Consider the following 25,948-nt stretch of genomic DNA (forward strand, 5'->3'; position numbering starts at 1 on the left):
TAAACTTAGTTCAAACATTAAAGGTATGTGGACAAGTTGACACTTTAGTTTACATGTAAATTGATCTAATGAAAACAAAACCAATGAGCCACTGCGCATAATAATCCTTGCATTTGATATAGCGCTTTATCACGTTTTCGAGATGTCTCAAAGAGCTTCACAGAATATACTGTAAAATGAATTGACTATATTTTGTGGGCAAAATGTGGCAGCCACGTGGGCACAGCAGTGGCCCACAAACAGTTGTGGATTAAAGTGACCAATTCATTATTTTTTATAAGGAACTATTACCCCCAGAAAAGTGATCCACAACCAGGTTCCTACTTACTGCTAGATAAACAGAGGAGTGTGGAGTAAGGAAACTTGCCCAACATTTCGCTCTGCTGGGAATCGAACCCAGGTCTCACTTGCAAGGCGAGTGCTCTAAACAATGAGCTACAAGACTCCACCTATGCTCATGTCCTAAAAGGAAAACCAGATTAAATAATTAGGCTCATTTAGCAGCAAAGCTCCCAAACCAATCACTGACCACAGATTTATCCCAGTCTCAACCTCATCTATAATAACTTGCACTTATATTGCACCTTTCATGTAAGATGACCAGCTCAGTGTGTTTCACAGATGAGAAAATCCAAGTGGGAAGGTAAGCCTGGAGAGGTCACTGCACAGACATAGATTTCTGATTTATTGGGTCCAATTGGACTCGAGTCAAACCTAACTATTATATTCCATACAGTATTCGCATCTTGGGTCAACCAAGAAGTGGTTCAGGCATACGCAGACACACTGGGAAATGGAAACCACTTGGTGGGTGGGGGAAAGGGAGATTCAGATTGCACTGCTGGGGGGTGGGGCGCAGAGAAGAATATGAGAGGAAGACACAAGAGAGGGGTGGTGGCAGTGACAGCTTGGTTATCACTCTTAAAAGGCACGTTTTGAACATGATTAGTAAAACCTCAGTGTCGTATTAGAACTTCAGTACGAACAGGTCACAAATCCAGAGTGTTGGTGTCGATCATTTCATTGGTTCTGACAAATTATAGTTCTCCTGCCCCTCCTCCACTGCAGCTCAGTTCCCTCTTCACTAATCTGTTCCCAATCTGCTATTCAGGACTTGGGTACAAGCTCCTCCACTCTGCAGCCCCTACTTTCTCTTGGAGGTCAGTAGAAAGCAATTTCCCAGGAACTCGCTCAGAGCTCTCTGTAATCAGGGGGGCTGGAGTAGACTTACTCGTTCCCTCTTGGGCTAAGCTTTGGGGTGGTCCAACTCGACTGTGCATGAGAATGTTCTTATGAGAACATTCTTTCTCCATCCGGCTGCTACCCCGAGTAAGTATTTTGCAGCCCATTAGCTTCTTATGATGAATAGGTCAGAAATGTGAGTACGACATGCGTCCCACTGAATAAGACAGTAATATAAAATGGCCATTTTGCTTTACTGATTTTAGAAACAATTGCTTCCACATTTGATTTCAGCTGTAACACTGGAGATTGTCTCTTGTGCAGATTACTACTGGAGGATGTGTAACCCTGATTACATGGACATCATATTGAAACAAGGTTTTATTCTGCAGTTTAGTTTTAGTGACAGTTCCTGGATCCCCAATAGCCCAGAACAGATATGCAAGGTCATTTGTTTTCTTCCTCATTTTAAATAAACAGTTCGCAGCTAAAGGTTATTATTACTTGTTTTTTCTTTCAAAGTTATAGCCTGAAAAACCAAGCCAAGGGACAGCCAACTTCAATACAAAGTGACAACAAATAAGCAAAGGAAGCAAATAAGCAGCAGTTAAGAGCAGCGCAGGTCAACTTAATAGCTGTTCATTTAAGGTCAGGTAATGGCTCAGTTACATTTTTCTTTGTCTAACACATGCAAACCCGAAGTATCTTGATCACTAAATGTTAATAAAAATTGATTAAATTTCACCAGGAATCTGTTAAAATATGAAAATCTTTAGGTGTAAAGTAGCTTTATCTGAATCTGCACAGATCCGGTTATTTTTAAAAAAAACATAACTACATTCATTTTCACGTAACATAAAATTAACTTTTACGTACGAAAACGGTTGTGATTCCAAAGCTTTGGAAGTATAAACAGAGCGTTCTGAAATGATAGTGACCCCATTTTCATCTACAGAAATGAAATACACCCAAAAATATCCTAATCCACATATGAACAAAATACTGCATACTTACTAACAACTGCAATTAGTCAATAAAAGCTAGCTGCCAGATGTAGGGTGGGTCCACGCTGTTGTTCCCTTTATATAATATACAATCTTTTGCAACTGATGTACAGTGAGGACTTGACATGCTGCTGTTACGTGTCAATATCTGATGGAGAACGTCATGTGTTTGTGGCTTGCTGTCACCCTCCTCGTCTCTCCCTTTCCCAGCGAGCACTGAGGTAGATGAGTCGGAGGAACAGCCTCTTGGAGGGGCATCATGCTTTTTTTTGATTATTTAAAGTTTGTTCGGTTTCACTTTTAATTTATTCCTGTTATTTAAGGCTTCCTGTTTTCTTAGTGCTGCAGTTTTACAGTCGATCACACAGGGCCCCGAAATCCAGAACGACTCAACACATTCTGAAGTTCTAGACATTAAGTTAGACTTGTCCATTTGGCACCTTTTGCATTTGATAAAAAGTAGTTTCCCCCACCCACCAGACTTTAGTTTAGGCCACGCCCACTCACTCCCACAGCTGAACCTTCCACCTTGACAAACAGCAGACTTTCTCCAGCTTCCAATTTGCTGCGTTTAATCTCCAGTTGCTGTGCCTGGTCTCCATTCTGACGCTTTGTGGGCAGGGATGCCGAGGCGGACGCATGTGTTGCCAACATGTGTAGTGGGCTGGCAGCAGCTGCAGAAGATAAACACAAACTGTTTACATCAGCTGATTCCTGGGAACTCAAAATGGTTTGACACATGAAACAAAGTGATCCCTTGCCTTCTTCAAAGCACGTTTCAAGACCGTGCCTTCGGTCACCCACCTTCCCCAACTCCTCCTAATCCCAAGCCCCTGCTCGGGTCCTGCGCCTTGGGATATCCTCCTGACGTGAAAGCCGCTGTACAAATGTCATTTGTTGTTGTTGGCTTTGCCCTGACAGCTTAAGCTTTAAGTACGAAGCATTTCATGCTGTTATCTGACTTCTATCTTCTACTTGCATTTATATAGAGCCCTTCACATAGCGTAACGTCTCCGAGCACTTTACAGGAACATTTTTGGGGGAAGGGGGAAAGAGAGTAAGGTGGCCACTCGTCCATTGAAAGCGGTTAGTAGTTGAGGTGGGACAGACATAAAGGAACTTCCAATGTTTGAAGCAGGATCCCAAGTTTAACATCTCTGAAGTTTGCCTTTAATGACTGCGATAACCTAATCTTTCTTCCCTCTCCTCCAATTAGTGGATATGGAACTTGGAGAAAGAATAATTTTACCAAAACAAATGCTCTTTAATTTACTATTGTGTTTTGCTGTTGTTCTTAAACAAGTTAAGTTACATAGACAACATATACGATAGCACATGCTGTGATTACCAGTGTTGACAACATGTCCATGTGCCACTGAAATGGGCACCACGTGCGTCCCGTTCTGTGTGATTGCTTTAAGGGGAATCTGGTGTTGGCCCAGAGGAGCCTGTTGCAGTATAGTAACTGTCTGTATGGGGGCACTCTGCGAAGTCTGAATGAAACGATTAGCAGTACCTAATGATGCTGGTGTAATTGTAGGAAGAGATTCCACTTTCACTGCAAAAAAAAATTCAAATGTTTCACACATCAAATCACACCCAGACAGGTTAACAGTATAAGAAAACTTCCTATCCGCATTTAACTAATTGCTTACATATATACATATATAAGATCCAAAGGTTTTTGCTCCAAACTTGTTAACGGAAGCAAGATATTCTACTTGTGCATTTAGAGCACAAGTTTAACTCTGGTTTCTTTTCCCAGGGCAGTCACAGCAGTGTACAGGTGCAAGTCCTCACTGGTGTTTGGGGATGGGGATGGCCATTAAAGAAACCTCACCAGCACCCATCAGCATTCACTGCCTGCCTCCCCATCAATTTCAATTTATTTTTACAATCTGCCATTTTGAAAGATGTCCTTTTTTAAAAAAAAATCAGTGCCCAGTTCCTTGATCCAAATTCTTAATTAAATTGGATACATTCTATTCATAATATTTTCAGTCATTTCCACCTTATTTCTCTTTATACAATGTTGTTAACTGTGCTTATTGTTCATGTTTATCAAATATAAAGCCAGTAATATACACTATCATGTACAGATTACGGCTTTTGTGAGAACCACATATACAATCCATAATGCACTCATCTACTCACCATGTACTTCAGCACGACAAATAGTATTGTTATGAGAGATCCAAATACTAAAGTTACATTCAAACCAGTGAGGTATGTTATCTCAGGTACAGGTTTACGAAGCTACAAAATAAATCCTAAATGCAATTTTTGAACAACTTTGCAAACTTAATAAAATTAATTTCGCGACTTACACTCTTGAGTCACTGTATCCTTGCTTGGTTAACCCTTTTTGCTAATAACTGATTGTTAAGCATAGGCTCAGTTTGTTAGTGGCTGAAAAAACTGACTGCAGAATGACAGTCCTGTGCATCATACTTTTAGTCCACTTTACGCTTCCCATCCTATTAGGCTACACCGTTCAAAAATATATCAAGTCGAAATTGCAAATACCTTTTAGTTCTTTATGCTCTCCATTTTCTAGGTGTTCCCGTTTAGGTTGACTGACCATTGTAGCCTGAGTCAAGATTGTTTGGCCACCAACAGTGTAGCTGTTTGCTGCTAGCCCAGTCACAGTACTGACGGACATCGCTGGTATCTGATGAACAACATGAACAGTTTGCACCATAGGCTGCTGGGATGTTGATGTAACAGGAGTGGCCACAGTGTACGTGACTGGTTTTATAGTCTGCGGTAGCTGCCGTTGGACAGTTATTAAAACTGGTTGAGTGGACAGAGGTGACCCTGTGAATAAAAGAGAAGACAATAAAATTTCTTTACAAACATCTCAATTGCAACCCATTGTGAGATGGTTATCCCGTCTTCCTCATGATAAAAATTCCAAAGTGTTTGACAAAGTAAAATCGCCTTTTCACAATGTTATTCATACTGAAACACAATCCAGTCCTTGTATGAATGCAGGCGTATTATGTGCTGTGTGTAAATTCATCAATTATGATAACATGTGACTTCTGATTTAGCCATTGCAAAAGCCGTGTGGGGAGTGGGAGAGAAGAGCCATGTATAACATATCCTGGTTCCTTCAAGTCATTCTCTCAAGTGAATAGACTGCTAAATGTACCCTCCTGTCATAACCAAAAAGAGACAATTCAATTTAGAGATTTTCTGTGAATGCGATTTTTTCAGGCCAATTTTTTTTACATTTTTCATAATTTCTTCAAAATGTATTTGGGGATTAACTATTATTCCAAGATACTTTAAGCCTATTGTTGTCCGAGAAAGGAGAGCGTGTTTGTAAAGTGCTTATTTCCTAGGGCTTCCTCAGAATTGATCAATTTTTATTGCCAGAAATGCTGTACTGCTCTGCATTCTCCAGAGTGTTTATTCGAAAACAGGCCACTATCACAGTTACATAGCATTGACCATCATATATAACCTGAGTTTGTTTCAATGATCCTGACAAGAGTGGGATTAAAGAGTTCCCTTGTCCAGTCTCTCTACTCAGACTGACCTATTCCAACATGAACACATGAATTCAAAAGATTAAAAATTTACTTGAAGTGCTTTGAGATGTCTCAGTGACCTGAAAGGTGTTATATCAAATGCTTCAGTCCCAATAAAAGGAAGGCATTTGTGGAATGACAACATGAACATTTCCAGTGTTTCAATGATAAATCCAGATACCTCTTCAGTACAGTTTGGGCTTGTGTACTACTCACCGGGTGCACTCTGAGCGTATCTTGCCTCTTGTATCACTGCTAACTTGGCCTGCGCAGTGCTGGACTCGTGTTCTGTCGGAACTGGAGAACCTTCCCTGGACAGCATCTCTGGTGTCTGCAGCCCACTGGAGTGCGATGAGAACACGCCAGGGTGGTTTGGAGAAGTTGGTGCACTTCTGTGGTAGGAGATCAAAGCAAAAAGCAATATAAACAGGACTTAAATGCAGGCCCAGAGAGCTCTTCACTACACCAAGCTGGTAGTTTCATGTAACATATAAGAACTATCACTAATCAATTTTGGTAAGGCCAAAACATTTAACCAAATGCGCTGACAGAGTAACACACATGTCTTTCTGAACTCTTCCCTTCACAAGCCGCAGATCATCCAAAACTCTGCAACTCGTATACTCTTGCGCACCAGGCTCCGCGACCACATCACTCCCACCCTCACCAGACTCCAATGGCTCCCCATCCCCCAGTGGCTCGAGTTCAAGATCCTCGTCCTCACCTTTAAGGCCATCCATGGCCTTGCCCCCTCCGACCTCTCTGACTCCCTACCAACCTGCCTGCTTCCTCTGTTCATCAGGCTCCGGCCTGCTCCATGTCTCCCAACCGACCTGCCCTACCATCGGTGGCTGGGCTTTCAGCCTCTCTGCCCCCACTCTGGAACTCCATCCCACGGTCCCTTCGCCTCGCTTCCTCCCTTGCCTCCTTCAAGGCCGGTCTCAAGACCCTTCTCTTCGACCGTGCCTCCTACCTCTCTGCCTTCCTTCACCCCTACACCACCCCTCCCCCATGCTCGGGCCCCCGACATCTGACTGTTCAGCGCTTTGGGACATCCTCCCGATGTGAAAGGCGCTCTACAAATGTAATTTTGTTATTGTTGTTGTCCTCAGGCTGATACACATGTGCTCACAGACTATACAGTTAGTGATAGGTTTGTTCATTTTTTTCCAACAGCATTTACTTAAAGTGGAATAAGATCTCCTTTACATTTGTTCAAAGTACTTCACTGTTCAAAGGAAAATAATAGTAACATAAGCCAGTATTTTCCTATTGCAAGGAATCCTAACAACATTAGTAGCTGGAACCAATTTCTTCCTGTGATGTATATTACAGGGAGGAACTGGCTCCGACCAGTTCTGTCCAATGGATACAAATGGTTTGGAATAATTTGTTGGGACGATCCCGAGTTGCTCTGCTGTATGATAGAGGCTGTTGTATGCTACAGTATGTTAGAGGCCGTTGTATGTTAGAGGCCATTGAAGGCTGCTGTATGTTGTAGTATGTTAGAGGCCATTGGCGGTTGCTATATGTTAGAGACTGCTGTCACCCCCAGAGCAGCTCCATTTAAATGAGACACTGGAACTGACCTGGAGTTGTCTGACTGTGGCAGAATCCTAATACCAGTAATTGTACAATTTAACTGAACATCCAGGGCTTGATACCAATACAAATCAGATAGGATAGAAACCTGTCCCATTAAGCAGTCCAGTCACTACCACAGCAGCAAATCTCAAATATTTTGACGATGAATATTTTGACATGTCAGGAATGTTTTTTTCCCACAGATACGGTCATTCACAAGAGTTATTCCAACTGAGAATGATTAACTTGCACCTCAATTCTAAGTGAGTGTGGTTCTATTGGGTCACATTTTCCTACAATTCCTTTAACAATCCAGTCGATGGCACTTCATAATTTTCTATACTGCAGTAATCAGAAATAGCTAAGCTTGAGGTACACAAGCGCATTAAACAAACATAAAAAGTAACCTTGTCCTCTACAATAAGAAAGACCCATGAACTGCACAATACTGACTGAAATATTCTTATATTTTCACACAAAGGGTAGTGGAAATCTGGAACTCTCTGTGGGTGCTGAATCAACTGAAATTTTCAAGATTGAGGTGGTAGATGTTTGTTAGGTCAGGGTATCAAGGTGTATGGAGTAAGGTCAAGTAGATAAGAGTTAAGGTACACATTACCCATAATCTAATAGAATGACAGAACAGTTTTGAGGGGCTGAATGGCCTATTCCTGTTCCTATAAAGTAACACCTAGTCTGAGATTTCAAATAAGATTCCTTTATAATTAAGGTTGAAACATTTTTTCATTATTTTAACCAATCAAAATAGTTCAGCAGATTCCAGATTATTTTGTTATTATTGCATGTAGTTCATTCACCTGGAAGAAAGAGGTCCTAAGGGAGTTCTGAAGCAGGGCACTCCCCTTGGCCTCCGTTTCCTAAACGCCTGTTCTGTTAGCTTGCTCTCAGAGGCAGGGTCTATCCTCCAAAATGACCCCTTCCCAGGCTCCTCCTGGGAACGCGGTACTTTAATGAAGTAGCGGTTTAGGGAAAGATTATGTCGAATTGAATTCTGCAAAAGAAAAAGGAAGATAAATATTCCAAACAGAAACGCATTTGGTTCTCTTTCTTCTCATGCAAAAACACAACACAAACTTGTGAGCCTAGGAAACCCTTGTGCACCTTTGCTTGATCAGCTTTGCTTACCTGCCAGCCCTTGTCTGCTGTTCTGTAATAGGGATAATTCTTTGTGATGTGTGCGTAAATTCCACTTAGTGTAAGCTGTCTATCTGGGGCCGTTGTGATAGCTTGAACTATTAACTGTGCATAGGAGTATGGCGGCTTTGCATCATCCTGCATTTGAAAAAAAAGTTAATTTAGACTAAATACCAAGACACATCAGCTTGATCATACAATTCACTTTTCTAAGTCCTTTTGTACATTTCTAGTGCTCCCAGCAGCTCAGTGAGTTTACCCAGCGAGTGTCTGAGCCGTGCTAACTGGGGAAGGAAGGCAAGTTAATCTCAGTGGGGGACTACCATAGGCTGATGTTGGCAAAATCAACTCTCAAGATGGCAATGGTCAGCCATTTATCATGGCGTTCTGATGACAAAGCAAGAGGATTCTTCACGGGAGGAAAGGGTAAATAATGCTGTGAGATCTTCCAGTGCCCGTCTGCATCAATGCCCTTCCAGAAACTTGTAAGTAGGTCTCTTATCTGCTCTCCAGATCAAAACAAAGGGTAAGATCCTAATTAATGAATCCATAAAGTGCAAGACTAATTAATCTGGAAGATCGTTGGCCAAAACACCAGCATTTCAACAGTGCCATGGGATCTTCAACATTCACCTGAAGAACAAGTAGCAGGACCACCGTTTAATGTCTCATCTGAAAGACAGCAAGTCAGACAATGCAGCGCTCCCCCAGTACTGCAGTTGACTGTTAGCAGACTATGAGCTCAATACCCAATGTGGGGCTTGACGCCATAACCTTCTGATCCTGAGGTAACCAACTGAAGCAGACAACAAAATTAACATTCCACATAAAGAGTTAACTCACCTTTTAAGCACAACATGGGGATGTCATATGGGATAACATACAAGAATTTCTTAAAGGGGACATGCCCCCCTTTAAAACTGCCAAACGTCCAGTGGTGTGGATCCTACGATGTGTAGAGGAGCAAGAATGAAGTTCAATGACCCGTTTTTTACACTGACCTTTGGGCTGTCTCCATCTGATGTTTCCTTGTCATTCTCCGAATGATTGTGAGTGTGGTCAGGCACGATTTGCAAATCAGAATGAAGCCCACGACTTATCCGGTACCCAGAGGAACCAGCACCCCTTGGACTGGAGGGGCAGGAGTTTGCAGCACTACACATTAAACCAGATTGTCTCAATGAATTCAACAAGTACAAATACTTTACATTGATACACAGAGAGAGAAAGAGATAGAGAGAGTGCAAGTCAAGAAACAAAGAGAAAGAGCACTAGTCAGCCTGTGCAGGTGTAGGAATGTGGTAAATAAAGGGGATATCTGAAAATTTCACTTGTCCAAAAGTTCAACATTGAGTTTACATTGTAAGAAATTCACACACAAACAGAACATTTTGAATTGGAGAGTCAGGCAGCGGTGTGGTGTTATCTGCAAGATTACCTGAGTGTTCCAGTAGGAGAAGGAAGGGGGCTGATGTGTTCAGCTATGTTGTCTGGAATGTTTATCTTCAACGGGGAGATTTGTGGCTGCACTGGTCTGACTGGGGATTCTGGAGCCTCTTGCTGTTCTTTCTTTTCATTGCACAATGAGGTAAACGAGATCTTGATGTTTGTGCTAGGGAACCTAAAGGTACACCTGAAAAGCAAAGTATATTTGTTAAGGCTTGTTGCTGTGTGTTTCAGGTCATTGAATCGATACGCATTGAATGACTGATTTGATCTTCATTTCTCAGACAGCTACGAGATACTGAACAATACTTTTCAGAAATGCCTAATGACCACCAATTATATACCAGAGATAGAAAACTAGAAAACTTTGGGTTAGTTTCAAGCACTGCTTGGAGTTAGTTGTAGGCTTGAGTTTGGAGACGGCCTATAAAGCATGGCTGTTCTTAGAGGTTTATTCTATTACTGGTAGAACAGCTATTGAAACAGAATAATATTTCACTTATTTGCACATACCTGATTACTTACATAGTAATCGGCCATGAAATATTTGTGCAGCCTTGATTGACAAAACATGTCTGATTAAGTTTATTTGAACCTCATTAGAATGTTCAAACAGTGCTTTTCTAAACCAAGTGTGTCCGTGTGTGTGTGTGGGGGGGGGGGGGGGAGGTTGGTTAACATTAACAGTAATCATCCTTGCATTCAATCTAGCTAGGGTCTTTCACATCAGAGAACATCTCAAAACTCTTCACAGGTTTTACTGTAAAGTGTAGTGACTATATTTTGTAGGTGAATGTATAAAGTATAATAGGGTCTTGAGTCAAAGTCCCCAATGCCTCAAACTGCTGTTGCAGCAGCCATGTTCAGCAGTGTTGTATAGTATAGACCAGCATTCCTTCTTGCTATCCATCTAATGTCCCAAAAGATTCATTTTAAAACTTGTCTCATCATGGAATTGCTGGGAATTCTTTCAATCTTCAAGGACTGCTCTGCTCCTTTTTTGAAACCCTTTATAGTTATATTTGAATCTTGATACCCCTCCTCCCAATTTAGTGCCTGGTTTGGCTGCATTCTCCAATGAATGGTATAGTAGGGAGCACCGCGACACCAAGAGTTTACTAGGGCTAATTCTTGGTGTCTCTGGTTGAAATATATTAAAAGCTCCAGATTTACTACTGGGCAGAGTGCCAAAATGAGTAGAAAAACAACATGAGCTGACCAAGGTGCAGTATTGCTTGAAGACCAGACTGCCCAATAACAAATGGCTGTAACTATGTGAGGTTGTTTATCCAGCAATGGCCACACCTTGTGCAACTTTGCTGGGAAATGCTGACTGAGACTGTTTACCCGCAGCAGCTATGAATAGCTGGAAAGTCTTTTTTAAAATGGGATTTGTAATTGATGTTTACCGATCGGAATGATCTGTAATGCATAAAGCAACATTTTAGTTGGAACTTTTAGTAATACATGATTTATACAAGTACTTTTGAATATATATATATATATACACACACACACACATTTTGCAGAATAAATACAACAAAGCTAGTGCATTCTTGGGTGTTTACTTGATGGACATGTGGAATAGACTACTAGCACTGCATATGTGAAATACGGCTTCTGACCTCTTCTACACTGAATCAGCAAACTAACATACTGTTATTGTGCTACAGGTCTCGTGCTTTGAAAGTTCAGATGCAATACAACCAGTAGGATAAGATGAACATTCCATTTGGAAATTAAAGGGAATCACCCAAACTAACTCAGAGCAGAGTGTGACTAACATTCAAGTTGAAATTCAAACACCAGGAAAAGCAGAGAGGTTTTAACACCTAGATACACAACTAGACATGAATTATTGTCAGGCAAAGCAGTCTGTTACGAGGTCTAAACACATCTGTGAATGGATCCATTTTGAAAACATTTTCGACACAAGTCCAACCGCTCAAGTTACAACAACCTGCATTTTCATATTTTATCTGAATGCCTCGTTGGAACATCAACCTGCATTTATATAGTGCCCTTTATGTAGAATAATGTTAGAGACTTAAAACATCACTCTTTATAACTTAATAAAAATCTGGCTAGTGAATGAAGATTCCAAATGTTCATTCCCAAAGTAGCCATAAATTTCAAGCCTAAAAATGAGATTGCTTCTGTAAATTCCTAATGGAACAGCAACCATTCAATATAAACCCCATGCGACTAAAATTTTGGGAACGAATGAATCATAAAATTTATCAAACAACTCTTTCAAATAAAGAAAACATTTTGAGCTTGATCAAATTAATTTGGTGCAATTCCTTCTGACAACTTGGATGAGATCTTTTTGCTAAACCTTTCTGTACAACAGTCTCAGTGGGAAATGAGCTTGTGTCTATTTAACTGCCCTAGTTCCAACTACACCAAGTCATTTAAAAAAAAAAGAAAATGGGACAAAAATGCCTCACAAACATACACGCCCTGGATAAATTGCCTCAGGGATAACATACACAGCACTTACAACTCAAAAGTGGATCAAAAGCCAAATTACGAGCAGCAACTTCATTTTATACAGAACATGATTAGTTACAGGACTGTTATTCCACTGAAGATTCTGATACTGAAATTCTTAGTGGAATGGTCAACAATTCATTGCCCAGTATCTTGTATTTTACACATAATAGCAGTTGAAACATCTCAAGGCATTTGACAGGTTGTTGCTGTCAAGTGCTGTGCCTATATTTGTGGGCAAATTCATTCTTCGTATAATACAAGATCTTTAAAAGAAGCTAACTTTTAAGGAATAGAACAAGCTATTTATATTCCTGAAGTGTGCATTTGCAGTAACACTGCAGCTGGCAAATCCTCAGACCTCTGCAATATAAGAACCTTTATGTTATTTTCTTCTCATGAATTTCACATTCCCTAGCAACCTGTTCTAGGCTGTGTTGTTGCTCCTCAGTAGCCAGACACTGATAGGAGGGAATGGTGACTGGCTCTATGGGCCTCTGTTTGATACTTCCCTCTAAACTTCTGTACAAATGTTCTCTGGGCAGCGCATGGCACAGGGAAACGTACATACTCACAACAGCACCTGACCTAGAAGCTGGCTGGATTAGTAACAAAACAACTGCTAGTGGGTAGTTTAAGAATGCAATAACTGGATCATAAGCAATTCTTACGAGACCTATAATATTTGAAGTGTAACATGTTGCAACTAAATTAATGCATTAACAGATCTATTGGAAAAATGACAGACAATCAAATGTTTTATCTATTTCCCTACTATCAACAACTAAATAAAATTACATTTGTATAGCGTCCTTCAAGTCAAAAAGGCATTCACTAAGAATGAAACTGGGCCATATAATTTAGGTTCAAATGATCTGTTCTGAGTTTTGATCTCAGATAGTACAGCAGCTGAGGTTACAATCTTAGTGCTCCAGGACTAGGGATGGAGAGGGAAAAAAATACAGGATATAGAATGACACAGTGGAGCCATAGTCCGAGTCAGAGTGAGAAATGGAAAATTCACACTTGTGTAGCAGTGGGTGGTTTTCTGAGGTTAGAAACAGAGCAAAGGGAGTTTCATCTTTTACTGAGAGACAGGAGTGCCAGATGCTGTCCTGTGATGCGGCAGGAAGATAATTCACATCTGTAATATTAAACTGTTTCCTAGTCTGAAATGAACAGTACTGTTAATAGACAAATAGCTGCAACCATAGAACTGCTAAATGCTCAAAAATATTTATTACCCTTATTTTCAGTGCAGGGCTCCATTTACCTGTTGTCAAAACATTACCAACCACCGGTTCAAGTTTTTAAAATGTTATGTGTAGCCAGTAAACTGCTTCTCTGACATAGGGAGGAAGTGCAAGAGAGTAGGAAACGCCTGGATATCTTCACCAATGTGACTGTTGATGAAATCATTTCAGATAATAAACTTTTATGATTCCCCTTCCTTTAATGGTCCTGCTCTAATTGTTATAACTATAGGACAAGGAGTCTTATCTTTAAGACCCAAAAGAAACTATTTTTAGTCCAATGGTGCTCTCCTTTACTCTTCAAATTTGTGTAAAGACACAAAACAGATTGAAAGCACTGATCGATAGAAAGCTGCATGTCATATCTGTTGTTCAAAACACAGACGCTAATTCATTAAAGCTGCTCATGTAATGCCTTTGGAATTTCAGTCTTTGTAGACTCCAAAAACAAAGACCCTCCTGTGGAAATACAGCACTTGTTCTTATCTTTGGTTTCACTGCCAATAGACAGCTGCTGCATGAGATGCTTTTAGGGTCCTTTTTAAAAAAAGTCACATGCAACAACAACTTGCATTTATATAGCGTCCGCCACGCAGGGTAGCATCTCAAGAGCACATAACAGTGGCGGAGCCTGACTTTCCCCATACAATGATAAATAAAAAAAATTAAATAGTGCAAAACAACAACAATAAAATTACACTTATAGAGCGCCTTTCATGTCAGGAGGATGTCCCAAAGCGCTGACGTCCCAAACATCACCACTAGTTTTTCACACCTCAATTACGTGGCCTGCATACAGATCACAGTATAGAAATTATCTAAGCTTCAGTTGTGTAACTCTCACTTACATCATCTCAATGAACTGACCGAAACAACATGTGCATTTTCAACTTGTGCGTTTTTCTCAACACACCTACTGCGAGACAAACGCTGAACAAATTACACTTTGATGCAATCTCTTCTGGTTCCTAGTATGTTATTAAATAAACAATTGACTCTCACAATGTTACTAAATGAAGAGTGGGATTTTTATGTAAAAAAAACTTCACAGGGCTTACCGTGAAGTATCGTAACTGCTTATTTTGCAAGCGAACATGCGTCACAAGGCTTATATTTTAAAGTAGATTTACCAAGCCAAAATCTTCTTACTCCTGAGTTTAAACTGTGTTATCCGCAAGTGTAGTGGAATGCCAAAAATAGTATTTGTGTCTCAGAGTTCTTAACCATAAAATTGGACAACAAAACAGGAATGTGCATTCCTTCTTTTCCCATGGCTATTATAACAGTCATGTATTAAAACGTAACTCACTAGCAAGCAACTCCAATTAAATACTGCCACTTTCTATTGAATTTTTTTGCCCAGAAATCCTGCCAGTAGTTGTGCTGATTAAACAGCAGACAAGCAAAATTTAAACAAAGCACAAAGATTCTGACAGCCAACAATGAAGCCTGCATGCAGATGATTTACTCATGGAATGATGTCACCCTAATGATTGTTAAAATATTTTTTGCCCACAAGTGTATGCTTCAGCATTTACTAATGTTATGATAACTTAAGCCAGGCATAGAATGTTAAACAGTTCATCCTGACATAGAGTCATCACAAGATCTACAATCTAATCAAATTTTCTGACGCTGGTGCAAATCTGATAATTCTTAGTTTGACCATAGGCTGTTCAGATACATACTAAAGATTCTACGATAAGAGCGTAAACTCCTGATAACTCGTCACTCTAAGGGAAAAGGGCTCAGTGACAAGTTATCTGGAGTGGCGTGTTAGTCATATGTATAAATACATAAATAAATGCAGCCTCGATAAACAGCATGATGCTAGTGCAAGCCATAAGTGATAGTGACAAGAGTTGAGTTTTCTGTATTCAAAAAGAGAAATTAGCATCTCCCAGGCCAACAAGTCATTGATCTGCACACAAATTATTGTGTTAGCACTCTTGCCTCGGAGTTAGAAAGTTGTTCGTTCAATCCCCACGTTGAGACTTTGAACACATACAGAACCAGGCTGACACTCGAATGCAGTGTTTTGGATATGTGCTGCATGTAGGAGGTGTCATTCTTCAGATGAGATGCCAAAACAATGCGCCGCATGCATGTTCAGGAGGATGTTAAATATCTCCAGAGAAAGGAGTTTCTCCTGGTATCCTGGCTGAAAATCTCCAGGATAAAATAGTTTATTCGGTTAATGGCTGTTTGTGGGATACTGTGGTGCACATATTGGCTGCTCGGTTTGCGTCAGAAATCATTATAATTTACAAAGAGAAATACCAAACCTGACTGGATGAAGCTGGCAGTGGAGCAACAAACATTGTCTGAAATGACTGCCACAAGTGATATGTGGTTAGCTTACCAAGGAAGCCTGTCGTGTGTCAGATACAAACCTTTTCTGCAAATGGCAGCTTTCATGTACAATGAACACCTCTTAAACCACAGTATTAAAACAGCCAATCCTCTTGTGTTGTGGTTAAACCCAATTCCTGAACTATAAGAAATGCTCAGAAAACACTAGAAAATTAAGTCAATGCAGGTTTTCAGAAACCACATTATATTCCTTGGAAAAAAATATAAGAACCAATGACCTAAAATTGACTGCACTTCTGTTTTTGTATATCAAAGCTATAAAATTATTTTAAGACGAACACTTACTATCCAAATGTTACAATTTTTATTCTGCAAAATCTGTATCACAATGAGACAATTACAGCTTCCTGAGCTGTTACTATCCAAGTGGAATCTTTCACATTAAGTTGATTTTTAAAAAATAGTTTACTATACAAAGATATACTTGGCTAGAGGAAATGAAGGATTAAATTAAATCTCAAAGTACACAACGCAAATGACCTAAAATGAACATAAGTGCGTCACTTTTTCTACAAAAAACACATTAAATACTGCACCACAACTATATTTCTTCAGTGTATAAAAGTTGAATTCCCATGTAAGCAAACTGCAAGAGGTAAATAAACTACAGAAAGGAAGTCTTAGTCTTTGTTCCTCTCAAACCACAAATAGGCCAGTTTTATGAATGACTACAAACTAAACAGGATTTCCTTCTTTCCCTGAATTGTTCAAATGAAGGTGAGGCTTATGGAAGATTTAAAGTAACGTGTGAGCCTTCAGTTAAATGAGTCACCTTATTAAACAATGATTCATTGGAAAATTCTATTGTGTTCAATGTGGTTTTCACTATAAAATACCCAGCAGAAGAACTGAGTTACAGATGTAAAAGAAAAATATTTTTAGGTGAAATCAGAGGTTTTACATTTGAAAAGTGGTTTGTTATTTTCTCAGTAGTTAATCACCACTCTTGCACAATACAAAATATGATGACACGGAGTCAACTTTCTCCAGTCTTTTTATGTCCAAGAATACAGAAAATGGTAACATTCTCTGTATGATGAAACAAATTAGACAATTGGATGCTGTAACTGATTTGGAGGAAAGATATGCAGAATCCATGTTTTTGAATATGTAGACAATGCTACAAAAGTCACAGTCAACAAAGGGAATTCATCAGTCACAGTGCAAGCACAACAAACTGTTAAATCCAAATTCCTTTACACGTGAACACATAAACACTCCACAGCATTCACACACAAACTATTTCAGAATGGTGATCCTTCCAGGGTAACATTTAACATGAGAAAACACTATATTTAATGCTAGATAAGCAGCACTTTCCATACGTCAGTTCTGATCATAGATGTTGTGCTCTGGTTAACTTCACCCAAAAACAGGTATTTATTTATCTAGTTAACTTCAGATAAAAAATAGGTATGTATTTATCTAAAATCAACTGTTCGCACACAGGATCAGCGATCTCAACAGATCTATAGAACACATCTGCTGGAGATTATAAACACCAATGTTTCTTAGCAAGGAGATTCCAAATGTCCAATTCTCCCCCACTCCCAGTAGAATAAACAATAGAGAATGCTGAAAGTATCTGGTATGGGAGATGGATATGATGCACACATTTAAAAAGTAAAAAACTGGGCTCCTGAAAATCTGAAATCAAGATATGGTAATCCACAGTAGGTAAATTATGCTCAAAGCGTACTTTCCTCTTTGATATGATGACTGACCACCTGTATTTCCAGTATCTTTATTTCACATGGATTATAAACTTTGCTTTCTGCTTGAGGTAAGCGGTAGTTTGTGTTCGGAAGAAATATTTCTGGTATGGTGCTGATAAAATACAAAATGTGCATACCTTATGGTGTGCAAGCTACTGAGTCACCTCTGACTTTGCTTCTCCAGCAACAGGGATTATTCTGCAAGTTGAGAAAATATTTCAAAACTACCTAATCTCTCGTTTTCGGGGGGAGGGGTAGGCACGCTATTTCTCATTAAAATGTAAAGCACTTAATTTTTAAATTGCTAATCTCTTTGGGCATAAACAACTCAAAGTCAATTTTGTTGAGATCAAACAAATGATGCCTGCCAATTTAGTACATTATGCAGTACCTTTTCAGAAATTCACACACCTACTAAACCGCACTATTATAATCACTTTTTTAAAAATAGACATTAAATAAAAATGATCATTGGGTCATGAACAAAGTCAAATAATTCAACAGATGGATCAAAAGTGTTTTTTTTGCTTTATATTCCAATTCTGGCAAAATATTATTTTTAGTCCTTAAAAGATAAACTTACTGATAAAAAAAATCTCTACACAAAAACACCTTTTTTTTAACAGGTTAAAAAACCTACAATTACAACACAAGTATAATCTGAGGTTTTGTCTATAAAAGTCAAAAACTACCTCTGATTCCGGAATCACCAAAGATGTGACTCGTAAGGTAATGATTTCTCTACCCTCTCCTCATTTCCATGAGTAACAAATGCCCTCTGGATTTTTGCTTCTGTGGTACAAGTATGCAATTGACCTATTTTAAGTAATATTTTTTGTGCATGACGAATAAAAATATATTTTTTCTTGGAGCTAACCAAGCAATCTGAAATTTCAAATGCAAACTTGTCTTTTTAATCCTTTCATTTCAAATAACGTCCTTCTTAAAAGTTTTTTTTTTAAGATGGAACAATTCTGCCTAAAGAAACGTTCTGAAGTTTTTTTTTTGCAATTGCAGGTGATCTGTGCCACTTCCACCACGGGAATCTGTCTATAATGGACTCTTTGCTCAGGGGGACAATGTGTGGCAGCTTGAATCTTTTTAAAACACAAACATGGTCGCATTCTAGTTCCGTAAAATAGCCATTAAATTGTTGAAACATGCGGCAACAGACTCTGCACATCAATATGACAAAACTAATCTGTACACAATTTAAGGAAAATTATACCAAAGCACATATGATGTACGTTTAGCTAGTTAAACTCCAGCAGTATCCCCAACACACAAACAAATCAGCTCTGGTCTCCAATCTTGTCTCTGCCTAATACTTTCTGGAATTAGGTAAACAGATAAAGTGTGCACATTCCATTCCAGACACAGGGAAATTTCCATGCATAGTTGACATGCGTGTGTGGAACTCTATCTGGTTTAAGATACTCTTAATGGTAACTGTTTTTCTCACGTATCAGAAACCCGGCTGAGTAAAAATAATTGTAACTTGGTGAAGAAACAAAAGTGCTTCTTGCTTCTCCACTCAATACATTTTCATTCCATCGAGACCCGTGGACTTTCAGGGTTAACTGAGTGAGTTCTGTCCTGATTACAGGAGTCTTACCCAATTCATCACAACACTGAATGTATAAAACATATGTGCCCAAGCACTGATGCTGTAATTGGTATTTTCAGCAGCCCATTTAATTTCTCTATATGTGAAATCCTGTAGCTCAGTGGTTAGAGCGCTTGCCTTGCTTGCGAGACACCTGGGTTCAATTCCAGGCAGAGCGAAATCTTGAGCAAGTTTCCTTACTCCACACACCTAATAATAATCCCTCCAAAAAACAAAACAATAATAAAATTGTTCATTTTCAACCCACGACTGTTTGTGGGACTCTGCTGTACGCAATTGGCTGCTGCGTTTCGCCTACAAATATACAGTCAATTCACTTTACATATTCTGTGAAGCGCTTTGAGATGTCTAGAAGACGTGAAAAGCGCTATATTAAATGCAAAGATTATTATTATTATATGTACGCTTGGAAGTTTTTGTGTGAAATTAAATGGGTCACGAAAAATAAATACTGCAAAACTTACCTCTACTCTAATCGGATAAGACAAGTTTGCGATGCCCATCATATGCTCACCAGCGGTGTTGGTAAATGTGCTACGAGTCAATGAACCCTTACTCAGAGGCCACCCTTACATAAAGACCATTTTGATCCAATTCCCTGAGTTTTTATACCTGAGCCACTTTAATACCTGCCTGATATAACAAAATATAAATGTTACAACTAGAAATCATACATGTTTTGTTAATCTTTGCATGAGCCTAACAAATATGACAGGCATCTTCAGTATCATAACTGAGAATACTACTCACTTCACACCTCACAGGCTAAATTATAGGCGAAAATGAAAACTTGGCTGTTTTGAACACTCATAACTTACAAAAGTCACCTCAAAGGATTTAACCATGGCACACTTATACATCTCAATAAAAAACATCAAAACAATTTCATCAGAGAATTAAATGTATACGTACCTACTAGGAAACAATGTGCATTTCTGCATGCATTCCACCCATTTTCATTTCAGTCAGCACTTCATTATCATTATTTTAATTGACTGTGTATGAGGAGCAATCACTCTTAGCAGATGTATGTAATGGATCTGCACTTCTGAGGTAAAGACACTACTTTGAGACCTTAGAGGTGTTACAGTGAAATTGTAAAGTGCAATTTGTTATTATCTTTGCAATGCTTTATTATCTTCTTTCCTCCCCAACCAACCCTATCTATATGCCAAAAACACACCAACAAAGATGATCCCACTTTTGTTCTAAGAAGAAAATATATTCAGGTATTTTGCGGTAATTATATTACTTGTATGGAACAGAAGTGGAGTTATTTCTTTCTATAGGTAAGCTTACAGCAAATCTAGCAACAGATGCTACAATGTCATTAGGGAACCAAGGATTCAGTGAAAGGCAACTGAGAAAATTCAAGGGTTTAGATAATTCAGCTATGAATAAAATGTAAGAAAACTAAGCCTGTTCTCTTTCGAAAACCGCAAAATGCAACAGGATAACTTGATGGAAAATGTATTTTGTCCAAAACAAGAGGATGCGAGTTGCAAGTTAAACTTAAGTAACGTCCTGCTTCTTCATGTGAGGTGTGTCAATTCATTAAACTGATCATCACCTTTACTAGATAAAGAACATAAAATCCAATCAGACAAACTTCTGATTCAGGACTACTTTTTAAAACTACTTTAAAAAGTGGTCCTAAAAAAGGACCTGGATGACTAAATGGCCATTTCCTGTTCCAACATTCTTGTGGCATTAGGTAATGGAATCTTCAAGATGATGTTTAATCTGTAGAGACCAGGCAGTGATTTACACATGCGCAGCAATAAAGCACAGGCCTGCTTAATCATGGTAGTTACGAGTTAAAATTAGAACTAATATTTTGAACAAAATCATCAGTTCAACCTTTGAACAAATAAAGTTCAAAACTGGGGTTAGTGCAATAACTCACCAGAATAATATTTACTCATCCACAAGTTAATTGCATCTTTCACCATTGCTCATTATGTATCAACTTTGTTGGCCAACTTTCCTCCACCACCGCAGTTGTACATCATGTAGACTCGTTTGCATTAGATGTGATGGTATTAGCCTCAAGTGTTATCCAGTTCCAGTGCTCAACAGAACAACTTATATATAACAACTTAGCTGCACTCATCAAATAGGGGGCATCTTGCACAGAAACCTGTGTATCTGTGGGAATGTCTTGGACAGAGGAGGCAAAAACATTCACAAATAATAATAATCCTTGCATTTGATATAGCGCTTTTCACGTCGGGAGGAAATCCCAAAGCGATTCACAGCACACACTGTAAAGTGAATTGACTGTATATTTGTGGGCGAACGCGGCAGCCAATTGCGCACAGCAATGTCCCACAAACAGTCGTGGATTGAAAATGACCAATTTATTATTGTTTTTGGTTTTGGAGGGATAATTATTAGGCTCTGCGTGGAGTAAGGAAACTTGCCCAAGGTTTCACCCTCTGCCTGGAATTGAACTCAGGTCTCTCGCTTGCAAAGCGAATGCTCTAACCACTGAGCTACAGGACTCCACGATGATGATCACACAGCAGGGTGAGAAGTGGGTGGGGGGGCACAAAAGATACAGTCAATTCACTTTACAGTATAGTATATTCTGTGCAGCGCTTTGCAGCATCTCAATGACATGATAAGGTGCTATGTCAAATGCAAGGACAATATTATTATTATAATATTATTATAAATGCTATTCAAAAGAGATGCTCAGTTGTCAAACTCTCCAATTAGCTTTATGATTCACTGAAACACTGGTTATCAAAACAGCATTACACTACATAGTATATTACAAACAATGGAAAAAATCACCATTTTCCAATTCTACCAGCAATGGGTGTGATTTATTTTTTAAATAAATTTTAAATTCAGGTGCACGGCACCATTATTGCCTCTTCTGGAAGCATTTGTATGCGAGAGGACTAAACAAATTGTCGCTGCTCGTTTCTGACCCTGTTATCAGATAGCACATGGTACAATGACTTATGATGTAAGCTCAGCATTGCACCTGTCATTCTACCTGGGATTTCATTTCTCAACCATAATAAAAACAAATGTTTTTTTAAAAAGAGGTTTTAAAAATACTTTCTTTTAAATAGTTCTTTTAAATAGAGCAGATCATATAGTCACCTTAGCTTAACAAGTTAGTCAGTTCTCTAAATGAAGAAGATATTTCTTTATGCATTAATATAATTATATTTTTATTTTTCATGATGGAAATGCTGCAGGACACTTAAACAGAGGACACTTTTTACACTTCCAATGGCCAACGTTGAACATATATGGGCAGAGGCCGCATATAGATATGAGCAGGCTGACACTAAGCAGTTTCGACGTCAACCTCACTGCTAAGCAACATCAACATGATCTGGATTCAGACTGCTCGTATTATTATATACTGGAGTTATATAAGAGTGAAACCCATTTTGAGAGTTCATAATCACATGAGCAATTCTTCAGATGAAATAGGCCTGACACCTAAATTTATCTCACACTTCCAGAAGATCAATTTAGGCACCAAATGCAACTTGATTCACTCCCTAATCAAATGGAAATACTCAGTTCACTCCAAAATAAAACTGGTATAAGTACAATTAGGCATACTGTAGGTGGAGCAGTATATATACATGTAGTCTTGTCCCAGATTGTTAATTAAAAAAACTAAATTAAAATACCAGTGACAAAACAAACTACTGTATCACCAGGGACACAAAGCAGCCGAAGTTTTAAATTGTACCTCCAGTAAAATTGGTTTTCAATTGATGCCTTTTGGAAACACACATTTTCTATGAAATCATTTGAATGGTGACTTTTTTGGGGAAAAATAATTTACTTAATAATTATCATACACAGCCAACCCATTAAGTTACCTAAAGTTCCAGCAATTCTGTTCAGAAATACAATTCAAGCCCTTTACAAAACTTCAAAATGGTTGCCCTGGTCAAATGTACGAGTAAAGTCAAGCTTTAAATAAAAACTTTACGGTAAATAAACCATTTTCAATCACAACGCTCACCTACAAAAACCTTTCAATCTTAAACCGTCCTGCAGGTGAACATAATACTGTTACATTATCGGTACGTTGTTGGGCAAGTTGGGGGTAAAAAACAACAAAAAGATACAAATGAGCAGCAAAAAAAATCACTTGAAGCATTTAAGCATATGGATGTGCAAAATAACTATGCGGTGGGTGGAGCAGAGCAAATAGAGGGAGAGAGAACTATAAAACGTTCACACCCTGAATGAATACACCCTTCCCTTCGCCAACTGTTACTTTCATTTACAGCACTGACAGCACCGAGCTTTCTAACCCCGGCAAGGTCAAAACAGCTCAACTGCTAACTACCAAACCCGCAATCACAGCCAAAAGTCCCTATTACTGTTCAAAACACAACTACACCAACCACGCCATCACACAGATCCGCACACACACGTGTAGGGTGACAGGAAGTACACACGTGCTGCTACTGAGAAAGACATTCACGATAATAATGAAAACGCCAGCAATTAAAACAAATCGGGAAATTGAATGCACATATCAAAAAAGTAAAATAAACGAACTGCATCAGTGTCGAGAGAATTATATCAAATCTAACAACATGGATATATGCAATTATAACATGGGGGTGTGTAACAACAATACAATTTGAATACCAGACTGCATACAACAACAAAACGGAACTAGATGCATATAAAGATCCTCAAAGGCAATAATCCTTCAGAAATAAAAACGTGCAATCATAAAGTGAAATGCAATTAAAACGGATACATGCAATAATATGGCAGTGCGATAAGAATTACACTTTATAGATGCACACAACCATAATGGTCGTATATAAGTATAGTAAGGCGAGTGCAATATATGGATGCATGTAATTATAGCAAGGGCATAGTATGAATATAAACATAAGATAACTATATAAATGTATACATATATACACAGATATGTGGCTGTACATATATGGATATAACAAGTTGCATTTAGCGCCCTTTAAGCAGAGTTGCGACCCTAAGCATTTCTAATACATATATGTGTATATAGATATACTGATGTAGTTATAGATATAATGATGTACAGATACAGATGTAATGATATAGATATATGGACATATAGATATACTCATTTAAAGATAATAGGTGTAATGATGCAGAGATAGATATGTATAGAGAGATGTAATGACATAGATATATATATATACTGATGTAGAGTTATAGATATAATGATGTACAGACAGAAATATAATGATATAGAGCTGTGGATAGAGATGTCGTGATGACTATCTGCGGTGATGTAGAGACAGAGGTGTAATGGTGCAGAGAGAGATGCGATGGTGTAGGACAGGGAGAGGTGTCCGGTGCCTACCCTCTGGGGAGCTGCAGGGCCGGGGCTCCTCTCCGCTGGAAGACGCCGTCCACGAACACGCCGTTCTTGCCGAGACACTTGAGGTAAAAGCCGGTGTCGGCGCCGCGCGCGATCTCCAGGTGGCGGCGCGAGATGAAGCTCGAGTGGCCCATGTTGACGTCCACAGGGCCCTGACTGGAGTTGCGGCCGATGGTGACGCTGCTCTTCTTCAGGAAGAACTCGAAGTCGCGGCCCTCGAGCCGCGCGAGGAGCTGGGGAGGGGGCGGCACGGCGGGGGCGGGGGCGGGGGCCGGGCCCGAGGACGACGACGAGGAGGAGGACGAGCCGCCGCCGCTCAGCTCCTGCTCGGCCTCCCAGTGGGCCTGACCCCGGGCCGGGCTGCACGGAGCCGACTTGAGGGCCAACAAGGCCCGGGCACCACAGTCGGTGCTGCCGGTCACGGCGCTGGTGATGGCCGAGGCCTCGCTGCTGCGGGTGGCGGTGGCGGCCATTGTTGTTGTCGTTAATAAAAATATTTTTATAAAAAAAATTTAATTAAAAAAACCGGAATAAACGGTGAGGCGGCGCCGGGCGGCGAGGCGGCGGCAACCCAACGTGCTGGCACAAACCGCCGGCCTGGTCCCGCCTCCCGGCCCGCTTCCGGGGACTGGCGGCGGCGTTTGGACCAATAGTGGCCGCACAGCCGGTAAGTGACGGCCGAGCTGACCAATGGCGGCCCCTCCGGTGCCGAGGAGCAGCCATTCTGACCAATAGAGCGCCGCAGCCTCCCGCGCCTGCCGGGAGCTCCACCAATCAGAGCAGAGCCGGTGTTGGGGCGGGGCTTGCGGGGCTGAAGCAGGTTAGGTTGCCGCGCAGAGCAGCGAGGCCGAGGGGGCGGGGCCTCGGGCTGGGCCACACCCCACAGCATCAGAAGCATTTGGTGGTGAGAGTGGGTGGACTCAGGTCCATCTGTCCACTGGCCACCAGCCCCGTGCGGCCACCACCAGCCCCGGCGGCCACCACCAGCCCCGGCGGCCACCACCAGCCCCGGCGGCCACCACCAGCCCCGGCGGCCACCAGCGGCCACCACCAGCCCCGGCGGCCACCACCAGCCCCGTGCGGCCACCACCAGCCCCGGCGGCCACCTGACCTGACAGCCACCTGACCTGTCGTGTCCTGGACTGTGTGCTATAGTCCCAGATATTATTTTCTACCAGAAATCTGTCAAATTTGTTCTTGAAACAAACCACA

General features: G+C 40.2%; 2 protein-coding genes across 7 annotated transcripts in view; one reads left to right on the forward strand and one right to left on the reverse strand.

Annotated features, from left to right (window-relative positions):
- The window catches only part of wdr45b (WD repeat domain 45B), a 37,679-nt gene extending 19,294 nt beyond the window's left edge, over nucleotides 1-18,385 (forward strand). For 2 of the 6 annotated variants that reach the window (XM_042342505.1, XM_042342504.1), the window contains exon 11: nucleotides 1,705-1,760. The gene's annotated coding sequence lies outside the window, so the exon portion shown is untranslated. Of the gene's footprint in view, nucleotides 1-1,704; nucleotides 1,763-18,367 lie in introns of those variants that run through there. The other 4 variants (XM_042342500.1, XM_042342503.1, XM_042342502.1 and 1 more) reach the window with 3 other exon arrangements.
- LOC103175753 (forkhead box protein K2) lies at nucleotides 1,546-25,209 on the reverse strand. Its single transcript, XM_042342382.1, has 9 exons — nucleotides 24,719-25,209; nucleotides 9,900-10,094; nucleotides 9,463-9,616; nucleotides 8,453-8,599; nucleotides 8,125-8,318; nucleotides 5,939-6,114; nucleotides 4,713-5,003; nucleotides 3,535-3,744; nucleotides 1,546-2,860 (listed from the first exon to the last, which is right to left on the reverse strand). The coding sequence occupies exons 1-9, from the start codon at nucleotides 25,207-25,209 to the stop codon at nucleotides 2,670-2,672; spliced, it is 2,049 nt and encodes a 682-aa protein (XP_042198316.1). The 3' UTR covers nucleotides 1,546-2,669.
- Nucleotides 25,210-25,948: the final 739 nt, after the last annotated feature.

The sequence above is a fragment of the Callorhinchus milii genome, unplaced genomic scaffold, assembly GCF_018977255.1.
Source record: "Callorhinchus milii isolate IMCB2004 unplaced genomic scaffold, IMCB_Cmil_1.0 Scaffold20, whole genome shotgun sequence".
In the NCBI taxonomy this organism is placed as follows: Eukaryota; Metazoa; Chordata; class Chondrichthyes; order Chimaeriformes; family Callorhinchidae; genus Callorhinchus; species Callorhinchus milii.

What these genes read in the sequence shown, in the direction of transcription:
- LOC103175753 (XM_042342382.1), bottom strand. Translation starts at nt 25,209, where the DNA reads ATGGCCGCCACCGCCACCCGCAGCAGCGAGGCCTCGGCCATCACCAGC. An exon ending in TCTCCTACTGGAACACTCAG is followed by an intron (nt 9,617 to 9,899) that starts GTAATCTTGCAG and finishes TTTAATGTGTAG; the next exon opens with TGCTGCAAACTCCTGCCCCT. An exon ending in TTAGGACCTCTTTCTTCCAG is followed by an intron (nt 6,115 to 8,124) that starts GTGAATGAACTA and finishes CTCCTACCACAG; the next exon opens with AAGTGCACCAACTTCTCCAA.